The following is a 12,265-nucleotide window of genomic DNA, read 5'->3' as shown; positions in this document are numbered from 1 at the left end:
AGGAGTACAGTGTTGCAGCTACACATCATTTCTGCTCATTGTTCTCTGCTACATTAACAGCAGACAGTTCTAGGGGCATCAGCAAATTTACAAAGCATTAAAGTTTTCTATTTATCCAATCTTTCTACTATGCTTGTTACCAAAACACTTTAGAGGAATGGGGTAGATGGAAAGCTGTGGGCACTCATTCCAGTTTCCACAGCAAAACACCAATTCTGTCCACTCCATTTTCAACTACAAGAGACCATCTGAAGAGTTTGAAAAATACTTATTTTGCTTTCACAGGAAAAAATACTTTGGCTGAAACTTTCATGTTAGGATTAATCATGGACAAACGCCATTCTGAGTTCTTAGAAGTATAGAGTAGATAATACCTCTACAAAATCCAGTCATTTAAGACTCAGGTTTACTTAGAATCACAAAATAGGCTGGGTTGGAAGGGATCTCAGAAGGTCATCTTGTCTATCCCTCCTGCAATAAGCAGGGATACTGTCTACTTGTTTAGAATACAACAGAATGTCACTACAGAAAAATGTAGAATACAAAATTTGGAGCCAGCCACCTGATGAGTACATATTGTACTCAAACCACACTAATAATTTATTTGAAGAACAGAAAAATAGGAGATAGAAACAAAATTTCAAGTCTGACTTAGAGTGAGTTTAAATATGAGCTCTTCCCTTCTCTTCCCTTCCCCCCCCCCCCCCCCCCGAATAGACAGCTATGCTTCAGAAAACTGGATTTAAGTTAAGAACTCTTCCAAAGTACCAAGGAATTTCAAGGAAGTTTGGTTTAGCATACAAGTATTTTCCAAAATTCTTTAGAAATTCTACAGAGGGCTACTTACCATCTGTACTTCAATCTAAAGTGAGTGTCCAGGAATGTATGCCTCCCAGGATTCCAGGTACAAGTCATAGGATATGTGATTTTTGACAGCTGATGTACAATGCAACTTAAGTTCTTGGGCTTCTCTGGGGGCACTGAAGACAAAAAGTTACAAATCATTAACCTATATACACATTTTAATCCAGTAAGAATCACCCAAGTGCCCAATTAGAGCAATTTCTATGAACATCGCAAGTATTTATAGTCAGTTTTCTTTCTAAAGGAGGGGGCAAAAAGTGCTAGCTAATATTCAGCAACGGAAGCAAAGAAGCTTAACCAGCTGCTCTCAAAAGCAACAAGCTATATGAGGAACAAACACTTGATAGTATGGAACAGCACAGAGTTCTCACTGAGGCAGAAAACCTGGTATCACCTAAATCTATTTTGATTCACATGCTAGTGAGCTCTACAGCTGGATTAGCAAATGCTGACTTTGCCAATAACCTGAGCTCTAAGGCAATTCTGGATAGGTCTGTTCTCCCCTACCTGAGCTACAGAAGAAGGATGCCTTAGCTGTGAACATGTTCAAGAGAGACAAGGGATCTTCATCAATGCACTTCACTGGTGTGCAAGAAAATTCTTCCAAGTGCAGCTGAACTATTATTTTTTTCCTTCTTAAATACAAATCATGGTATACAATGTTGGTTTCTAGCTTTTAGAATACCACTTTACTTACAAGAGTATAAGGTACTTGATTTTCTTTCCAGCAGAATGCTATTTTCAGAGTTATCTTATGAATATATGGTTTTGTTCCTGAGTAGTTATATTATTCTCAAACTTGTTACATTGTTTACAGAATTTTTCTTTAATTGATAGCTTTAAATATAATAGCTTTAAATACAAATGAGTCTCAAGACTCATAGGTGAATTAGAACTGTAGAATATTATCTGCACTGTCATTCAGTTTATCATCTTAGGAATCTGTCCTCACCTTTCCATATATTTTGCCTGTTGGATCTTTCATGGTAAGAAATTTACTCATCAGAAGTTGAAAAATAAAGCTTTTTTCTGTGAAAGCATTTTGTAACTCAAATTAGAACCACACTAGCTTAAATTGTGAACTCAACCCAGGTTTTTGCAGACCATGCAACAACTGCAATACCTCTTCCTAACACTAGGCGGCAAAAATAAGTTATCAGCTATTCATACTCTGTTATCAAGGACACCTGAACACTTCCTTTATAAACTGTCCACCAACTAATTACATCGTATATTAAGGTATTCATATTACTTTCTCAATATCCCAGTCTTGTCTCAAAGAACACATGCTCAGAGCTATGCAAGTGCTATCAGTCTTGAACAAGGAAAGTTGGAAGTATTTTCTTCTGTACTGAGGTAATTCAAAGAGTATGTTCCAACCTTAGGGCAGCTAAGGCTAGTTTTGTGATACAGATAGACTAAGTATTTCTCAGACCATTAATGAAGAAAACATTAGTTTCAAAGTGGTATTATGAAAGCAGGACATACCACCTGCTTGTATTTCCTTGAACTCTGACACAGAAGCGAGAACGAAAAGTTAGTTTACTTCCTAGGAGTTGTTTCAGTTAAATTCATATCTTTCTGTAATGTACATTTTCCTTCTTTGACTTTTTTTTCTACTGTTTTATATTATTCTGTTTTCTTCCTATTTCAACACAAACACTCCAGATTATTTTCTATTTTGAATAGAAATGAATAGAAGTCATTATTCTGTGCACATTTACGAGATTTGATGTCAGGTAATTTGACAATGTTTTTATACAATTATCCAGAAACTGAGGGAATGAAGTGTCTCAAGATGTGCACACTTACTATTGTTTGCATTCTCTTCCCTGTTTCTCAAACTTTTTTTAAAGTAGAATAAAAGGCAAGAAAAACAGTACTTACAGCCTACTGTAACTGTAATTCCATAAATGTTCTGCTCAATCTGTCCATCTGCTAAAATGTTGCATGTCAGAGGAGTAGCTAGTGCAGAAGTATCATTAAATGTGACACTGGACACTGTTCTATTTATTTCACGATACTGTTCTTTAGGTACCACTCTATTTTTAATTTTCCAGATAATCTGACTAGCATAGATATTGCCAAAGTCCAGACAACTCTCATTCAAAATGCATAATGCTGTGAAATTGGAACCAAGGGCCAATACAGGAGACTCTGGGATGATGTGACCACATGACTGTACAAGTCCACCTGAAACTAAAAAGAATTGCATCTTTGTTAAAAAATACAGAACATTCCATAATATTGCTGATACAACACCTGTGTAACATTAAAAATACTACATGTGTTTAAGCAGGAAATGAGTTAATTACTTGACAACTATAAACCTGAAATGCATTAGGGGACCACCAAGCAGATCTAAAGGGCAAAACCAGTGTAGTCCTCCCTAGGCTTTGCAAAAGCATTTCACCAGGCAAGAAAAGCTCTATTAACAGGGGCCTTTAGAGAGAGAGGAGAGCAAAGGACTGAATGCTTACTATGTTTTGAAGGAGAAGGGTAATATAGTGGACATGACTGGAGTAAGTGTGCACCTTTGTTGTGGTGAACTAGTTTTTGACGAATTGCATGCAGTTAAGTATTTGAGTTGTCAATTTCAAAAGCTTCAGTGGGCATACTATAAGCCTATTTGGTAACTACAGTGAACTCTGCACATTTTGTAGTATTCTTTTTACTAACGAACTTCAACACAATAGAATTGTGACTACCGCTACAGATGCACATAAAAAGTGTCAAGTTCTAAGGATGAAACAGACAACTGAAATACTGCCTTGAATCAACAGCCATACTAAACGTATTGAGGATGATCATTTTCAATACAATAGCAGTGGCCCACAGCTCTGAATTGATCATAGAGCCTACTACACCAGTTCACTGGTAGCTTATTGCTTTAACAGCATTCAGTTTGACCAATACATGCTTTCATTTAGATACCATTTGGCATAGGTGAAATTAAATTTCAGTTTGCTACAACAGCCCCAGTGATATCAGGGGAACTAAAGCAACCTTCCAGCAACCAAAGTCATTCTTCTTTCTTTGTACACAGATGACTAATGAACAGAAGCAGAAGTATTGCTTTAACATGCATTAACACTATTAAGAGCAAAGACTAGTCTCCCTATCCTAATACATCTTGCTTTCTGTCTTCATCTCACAAGTATCCATACAAAAAGCAGGATACGCTTCAAGCATCAAATTAAATAAGTCTCTTGCATTTGAGTCAGGGAACCCTTACCTTCAAGAGAACAGATGTTCAAGAAGAGGTATAAGCTGTGGGCTACCCAGCTCCACCCAGAAAACATGCTGCACAGAATTCCTGTAACAGAGAAAAATATATATAGTTAATTTAGACTATTACTTGTCACTTCAGATCACTGTCAAATTCAGATTTGTATTTGGTCTACGACAATTTCTTAAGTACACACATTTCCTTTTCTGAAATAGTATACTCTCACTCTAGAGAAACAGTGGGCATACAATTTTCATTTTGCTTACTGCTGTAACAAAATCCAATGTCTACTTAAGACAACTGATACAGTTTAAAGCCTCTTTAAAGCAGTTACAAATTTAAGAAATATATCAGCTTCAGGTTTTTGTGCTGTATATGGGAACAAACTTCACTGGAACTTCTGCAGGAGGTTCATGCAGAACAGAAAGCATAACACTGTGGCTCAGGTTTTGAAACAAAACCGTACAAATTTGATTATGGTTACCATACTTATGTAGCTTTCAAGTGCACTGATATAAATGCTTTGCTTAAGGTTCACAACAACTCATCCCAAAACCATGCATCTCATTCACAAGAGTGACTTAAAATCCATGCAAGAATTACGAAGTACAATGCTTCCATATCAAGAACCATATAGTGTTGACTACTATAGAAAAAGCATAAATAAGCCTTCAAAATCTGACAAGGGAGTTCACAATTGCTCAGAAATTGGAAAGTTTTTTTATGTTGTTTACTTCTGTATTGTAGCAAAGCTCACTTGTTCTCCATTTTGACAATTCTACAGAACAGGTCAGAGAAACTGAAGCATTCAGAGTAGCTTCCACTCCAATTGTTTTGAAGCCACAAAAGTATCCTCTGTATTTATCAACTTGCAGTTTTATAAAGCAGCCCTCAATTACTAAAAGCAAGTGACCATTCTCTAGTCATATTATTGGTAGTTACACTTGGGCATCTTTACAGGAACAGGAAGATCAGCTTGATCAAGCAAGACAAAGTCCACAACCTGATTTCTAGAAGCAGACTTCATACTATTCTTATAGCTAGAAACTAAAGATAAATTTCTATGCTTACTAAGATTTAAGATGATATTGCCTGTAGTAACCCTGCTTCTGTAGTTTTATTTTCATTGACCTGACAAAACTTCTTTGGAAAGTGGTATTCTGAACTTTAGCCCTACAGAAGGCAACTCACTAAGTTTTTAGGAATTCTGCAGTTTCTTACAAAGGAAAATTTAAATGCTACATTTACTATTATCAGCAGGAGAAGAAATTGCAGTTTATGACAGGAAATACTCTTTTAATTTGATTGCATGTAGTTTAGTTTGTAATAATGACAGAAAGGCACAAGGCATTTCATAAAGATCAATAACATTAGACATTTTAGCACTGATGTATCAGCAACAAGCTAGAAACTCATTCCTTAGGTATCAGCACATACAAACATTTTCTTTTTCCAACAAACCAAGATTAACATTATAATGTAAAGAAAATCTTTATTCATAAGAATTAGAAACAAACTAAAGCCAATCTGAAACTTTTACAGCAGAGTCTTCGTAGGATTCACCAATGTAGATGTGTTTCAGTTACACCTAAAATAACAGCAATCAGAATCACTCAACAGAATATTTGCATCTGTACTTGTGAGTTCATCACTCAAAACCTACCAAGATTTTCTACATAGAAATACTAGAAATATTGCTGATTAGAAGACTTGACAATTATGTTAAGAAGCATTAATATATGTGTCACTAGAGGTTGTTTGGAATTGTAGTTGTATGAAGTTTAGAATGAAAAGACTATTCATATTTTCTGTGTTACACTCAAGTACTCTCACTGGGCTGGATATGAAAACCATTATGCAGTTTCAAGTGCAGTACATGTTTAGATATTTATTACAAGCACACAGTAAGAGAACTAAACCAATTGATTTTTTTATTATTATAGATGTAAAGTCTTCTAACATCTGAAAAATAAGGTTTCTGTTCGCTCATGCTTTTCTGCATTTTAAAGACCCAAGTGGTTTTGCAAATTTTAACAGATTCATACAGTGAATACACCCAAACTCAGAAGAGTATTCTTTTTGGATTCTGGTTTTCAGACACTGAATAGAACTAGCACACAGGAATCTATTTTAGTGTCTTGACTTACTCTAACATTTATCAGAAATACTGCTTGCTTGTCGACCTAAAGCTTGTTGTGCTCCATTAAAGATAAAGCTTCAGATTTTTATTTTTTTTTAAATTTTATTTAAGCAACGTTCTGTTACAGATATTTAGTTGAACAATTTAAGCTGCAGAAGATCTGAAACTCATGAGAGCCCTAAGGCAACTACAAGCTAGGTGGAAAGAAGCAGCAACTCCCCCCCTTCTAACCGCTAAAAGCTGCAGAACAGCAGAAGCTGCTTCCACAGTGAAAGAGGTAAGACTGAAGCAGATATAAAAAAGCAAAACCGAGAATTTTTAAAAAGAATGCTCACTAGAGCATTTCTCTCCCATTTGGTATCGCAACTGATGACATGTTAGAATAATGGCACATCAGCTAAGGTAAATACTACATCATTACAAAGTATTCATTTTCTTTCTGGTAGTGATTTATTTTGGGTTAAATTGTATTTTCACAAAACTACTCAGGAACTGCTGGTTTTAAAATCCTAGTAAGTATGGCTCAGGTTAATACAAAATACTATGAAGCACCTGAAAGAACATAAAAGTCAACACTGAGTTAATAACAGACTCAACAGAAATAAGAAGATAGAATTATCACATACTTTGTCCTGAAGTATAATGTTTTTGCGAACAAATCAAAATAAGATGACTTCCCTTTTTAAAATGTTATTTCTATATCCAACTGTCTTCCAGACCTGGAATACAAGATTTTAGGAGGACGAAGTCCAAATCTCCACTACTCTGCAGTTTGGAAAGTTAGTATCTGTTTTGAGGGAGCAAAGAAACCATCCACAGTTTATAGCACTTATTCTCCCACACTCAGCTCCTGAAAGGCAAGAGAAATAAGACTAATGATCCATCACCTGCAATGGCAAGTTCAGAGGAAAGCCCACCTACATACAGCACAGGAAACAAACAGTTGTGACTATGGTGTCCAGATCACGCTACAGTTCAGCATTTATCTGCTTCTAGGCCGTTCTGATATATTTTACTTCCTCCTTCCTGATCAATGAGGTTTGAAGCTACACACTCTGAACCCATGAAGGGGCTATTGACTTCTACTGCATGCTGCTTTTTAAAATATTAGTCTTTCTGGCTTTTACATGGCTGATTCCTAACTGAAATTTAATTCTACACTAAGCACTTCCATCCATTGTGCTCAGGTGAAAGCCATAAAAAAAAAACCCAAAACATGGGGCTTATAACTAGCAAAACAAGGAATCATACTTCAGATTAGAGTGAGGAAGAGAGTTCTGTGGAAACCAGTGTTTTCTAATCTGAGCATATAAAGATGCTCAGGTGCAGAGTGCAGAAACCCTGCATAAAATCTATACTAAAACTTTGAAACATAGTGCCATCACCATCACTCAAAAGAAATGCTAAACCATAACTACTTCAATCAGACTAAGCTGCATGTCTGGACCACAGAAAACTCAATAGTTTCAGCAGTTATGCAGCACAGCCACAAGTTTTATAGGCTAGTGTAGTGTATCAGGAACCTAAGCTGAAAGTTTAACCAGATGCTGAACTAACACTAAAGGAGCGGGTTTTTTTGGTTTTTATTTTGTTGTTAAGAGAAGTCAAATCAACATTTTATCTATACTATGTAGTTGTTGAGGAACACTAAGTGGAAAGGAAAGGGAGACAGAAACTGATGTTAGAAGTTTGTCAGGTTACTTCCATAGTTAAGTTTGCCAAAGTGGCAAAGGACCAAAGTCCATCAAAATCCTACACAGTAAAACCAACATAGTCAATTTAGAACTGCTGATGATGACAGAGCTTAACTCACAGAACATAAATTATCTTAGGAAAAAAATTGTTAAAACATTGTTATTACTTCAACAGACAAACTCATATGCCATGACATCTCCCCATTTAATCTCCAAATCATATGGGGCTTTTATTAAGCTTCACATCCTGCTAAGTTTTGAAAGAAAACCAGTTCGCCTTTATGCCTGAACCTTAAACTGTTGCTTCAGGAAGCATCCTATAAAAAGCCAGTAACAACCCTAAAATCAAGCTTTATATGAACAAAGTAGCTCATTGAGTTTTACAGCTAAACTATGAGTAACAGTTTTTGAAGAAATGTCAGGCGCTCATATAAAACAAGTATCGCTACTTATTCTGAGCAACTGAGAAGCCTTACAAATTATTCTGATTTCATAAATCATGAAAACTCCCCCAAACTTAATACAGGTATATGTCATATGATGAGTTACTATCTTTCAGTTTCAGAGAGGTGGCAATTACTGTCCAAGTGACCTACAAATGACAATTTCAGTTCAAGAGAAATAGCTAAAATAACGTGTTATTGCCAGCAAACCCAACTTGCAAGTTGGGAACTACAGAACACACCATAACCACCACAGGAAGGTGTTCAGTCTATTAAGGCTCATTATCACATCAGTCACAGAAGCCAAAAGGTTGCTGACAAATGGATTTCCAGAAAAATACCCCCCCAAAAAATTTAAGAGCTTACAGCTTCAAGTGGTAAGAATCCACATAGCTCAGAAAGAGCAAGTGATACTGCACCTAGCAGCAGCATTGCTTGAGGTTTAATAACAAGCCAGGTACTAGTGAAAGCTCTAACTATTTTAATGGAATTTTGATTACTTAGTCTGTAACTACTTTCTAATTAGAAGTATTTCATCTGCAAGCTTCCTTCCTTTCTCCAAACCTACTTCCTTCTCGAAAACATCTGAAACTCAAAAAAAAACACTAACACTTCTAAAAGAATCACTTGAAAATCTTATGTTAACACTATATGCACAGAATACTTTGAAATTCTTTTTCACATTTAAAATGCCTACACACAAATTGTACCTCTGTCCCTTTCATGAAACAGATAAGGGATTACTCCATGTTACTAATTCCTTTTGCTCTAGAAGGAAACTTCTCCCTACATCCAGGGTTTCAGTATAGCACTCAGAATAAAAAAAAGAACAAAACCCAAACAAAGCAGCACAGATTAGAATTATTTAAATACTTCATCAGAGCACTGAATATCTGCTTGTAAGAATTACATTCCTCTTTCTGGTGCCTTCTAAAATTGCAGATTGCTTTCTCTGAAATAATTTGGATTTTTCTCTTTGCAGCTAGCAAGTAGCTTTAGTCTAAAAAGCAAACGAACTTACACAAAACCGTATCTTACCATCCTGTCTTCTCAGCTTAAAGTCAAACCTGCAAGACTGACAAGCACCAAAGCCGGTTCTCCAATTTAGGTAGTTCTGGATAATATAAGAATCATTCTACAGAAACTGGCCAAGAAGTTTATTTATTTTCATACAACTATGCAAGTGCTAATCCTCCAGGAAAGCAGCACTGGAGATACTGTATCTCCATTTTGTGTACACACTTACACATGTGCACATGTACTTCTTCTCACCCCTCAATTGTATGTACAGGCTTTCCTTAAGAGATCACATTTCTAGACATGTAAACAAGACCCAAATATTTCTTTTTAATGCTTTAACTTTTAGGAAAAAAATCTCCAATTTTCATCATCCTCTCCTACTGTCTTAACGTGATACACTAACATACAGATTAAAAATTTAAGTTTAGAAGTTACATACTTTCAAAATCCTTTTTAGATATTATTTATCTGCAAGTAACAGTATTTAGGAAGAGTAGTATAAATTTTATGTTCTATAGGAAAAAGAGGATAAAAGAACCCACAACTCTCAAAAGTACCCGAACTCTTCAGTTGTTTCCCAACTCCTTCTCAGTGACAGCACAGGTCACTAACGACTTAACTATAACCCAACATAATTCTATTACGAGGCATCTCCTTCAGAAATGCCTCATAAGTAATAAGCAGCCACCAGCTGGCAATCACCTAATCAACCTAAAACAAGGATGAAAACTGAGAGGGATTTATTCTCCTCCGTGCTGCCAGCACACTTGGCAGACTGCTTTCCTTTGTGCCTCAGTTTCATCATCTGCAAGATGAAAATAATGTCTCCGTTTTTCTTTAGGAAGAGCGTCAGAGACCCGCTGCAAGGATGACTAGAACTCAGGAGCACATCGGAAGTTAACAGACGACCCACGCTGCTCCCTGTACCCGCTCCTCCCTAATTCCTCAGGGAATCGCTTCGGTAATTGGCCCACGTGTAAACCGAAGTGTGCCTTTCTTTCAAGGCCAGCGATTTTCTACCTTCTGGTCTACAAGCAACAAGAACAGGCCATCTGTGGTGATGGCAATAAAATCTAACGCTTTTCAACACGAAAACGCCTGTCGATAATATGGCCAAGCTTATCAGAGTCGAGAAAATCCCAAAGACACTGTAAGGGTCGCAGCACCTTTATTAAAATTATTTATTAAAACTGTCAGCATTAACAGCCCCTGCAATAGAGAAAACCCCAGCTAATCTTCAGTCTTACCCTTTGCGCCACGCCAGCGGGTCAGTAAAACTGGACCGAGACAGGGGAAGGGCAGCAGATGGGGCAACCCTAGCAACTGGTACGACACACACTGGCAAGAAGGGGGCCTCGACCGCTCCTCAGGCCCCACACCGAGGAGGCCCCGGGCGCTCGGCGAGGCCATGTTGCATTTTAAGCTCCAGCGCCGTCAGTGCCCGCCGAGGGCAGCTGAGACTCCTCTGCGGGGCACCCCGGCCCTGGCACAGGCGAGGACGAGAAAGGCTGTACCCGGACACCCCCGCCACCGGGGGGGAAGGCGAAGGATCGGCTCGGAAACGAGCGGCGCAGGGCTGCCGTCGTCGCCCCAGTCAGTCCTGGCCAAGCGCCCACCCCTCCGCCCTCCCCGCCCTCAGTGCACGGCTCGGCCTGCTGACCCCGGCTACAGCCAGTAAGGGGAAAGAAAGGGCCAGCGCGCCCAGCGCCGGCGGAAGCCCCTCAGGGAGAGGTGCGCACACAGGCAGCGTGGACGCTGGCAAGGGGGTTAAGAAAAGGGCCCACCGCCAGCGGCCGCAAGCCTCGTGAATCGTGAGCCGCCTTCCGCTTCCGCCTGCCCCCCGGCCCTCACCTGTTGGCGCTGCCGTCGCCTCACGGCGCCGCTGCCCAGCCGACTGACCCTAAATAACACCGCCGCCGCGCCGAGCCATCCCGCCGCCGTCCCGCACGCCCGGCCCCACGCCCGGTCACGCTTCCCTGGCTCCCCCCGCGTCCTTCCCTCTACGGTTCGCGCCGCCATTGGCGAACGGTACCGTGACGTTACCGAAAGGGGGCGGGGGGCGGAGCTTCCCGTAACGCGCCGGCCGGTGCCAGGATCACGGGCGCGAGAGGGGGTGGCGGCCTGCGCGGGGAGGAGGGTGAGGGTGAGCCGCTGCTTGCGCCATCCGCCCCACCGTGCTCTCTGCCGGCGGTGCCCGCGCCTGCCGAACACGCACATCCCACACGGGTTCCCGTCAGCCTGTGTTTCAGAGCGGGAGAGGAGCTGCAGGGCTCCGCTGCCCGGGGGTCGCAGCCGCGGAACCCCCCAGCTGAGGAGAGCCGGCCCCCGCCCGCGCCGCCGCCGGCGAAGCCTCTGAAATCCGTTCCGGGCCCTCAGCCGGCCGGGGTGCGCTCCTCCCGGGCAGGCCTGAGGATCCTGCAGCCGCCCCAGCGTTTCTCAAGGCTCCTGTGGGAGCGGGCAGCTGGAGAATGCTCTTATCTACAGCAGCCGTGTTAGCAGAGCGCTGTTATCGACAGCGGTCCCTAGAAAAGGTGCTCTTGGAAGGCTGGGTTGCTGGGATATGTGCCTTAAATAGATCGTTCATGTGATCAAGATCCCGGGAAGCCCCTGGGTTCCCTCGATGGTTGCCCTAGGACATTTTTTTTTCATTCCATAACCCTGAAAAGTGACTTTTGTAAATGAGACACGGTCTTGTGCTCTAAGATGTCCTTTTCATTCCAGATTATTTTTTTCCAGTTCACGAGTGAGAAGGAACGCATTTCAGTGGCACATGCACAAACTTGCACTGTGCTAAGAGTGTCTAAGTAGGCTGTCTCTAGTCAGGAAAGTACCAGACATCACTGATGCATGCCAGAGTTGTTTCCTGCCATATACT

The 12,265-nt window shown here is 40.2% G+C and overlaps 1 protein-coding gene across 3 annotated transcripts in view; it reads right to left on the bottom strand.

The window, feature by feature from the left end:
• IL6ST (interleukin 6 cytokine family signal transducer) overlaps nt 1-11,286 on the bottom strand; it is a 37,943-nt gene extending 26,657 nt beyond the window's left edge. The window contains exons 1-4 of one of the 3 annotated variants that reach the window (XM_061469381.1): nt 11,242-11,286; nt 4,100-4,180; nt 2,752-3,063; nt 848-980 (exon numbers count right to left, since the gene is read on the bottom strand). In XM_061469381.1, the coding sequence (XP_061325365.1) occupies nt 848-980; nt 2,752-3,063; nt 4,100-4,166 (512 nt within the window). In that variant the 5' untranslated portion in view covers nt 4,167-4,180; nt 11,242-11,286. Of the gene's footprint in view, nt 1-847; nt 981-2,751; nt 3,064-4,099; nt 4,181-10,637; nt 10,772-11,241 lie in introns of those variants that run through there. The other 2 variants (XM_061469382.1, XM_061469380.1) reach the window with 2 other exon arrangements.
• Between the last annotated feature and the right edge of the window lie 979 nt (nt 11,287-12,265).

This window comes from Pezoporus flaviventris, unplaced genomic scaffold (genome assembly GCF_033815535.1).
Source record: "Pezoporus flaviventris isolate CSIRO_AGI_PZ_B2104156 unplaced genomic scaffold, CSIRO_AGI_Pfla_v1 ptg000057l, whole genome shotgun sequence".
NCBI classification, from domain to species: Eukaryota; Metazoa; Chordata; class Aves; order Psittaciformes; family Psittacidae; genus Pezoporus; species Pezoporus flaviventris.
This window is presented reverse-complemented; position numbering and strand designations above follow the sequence as displayed.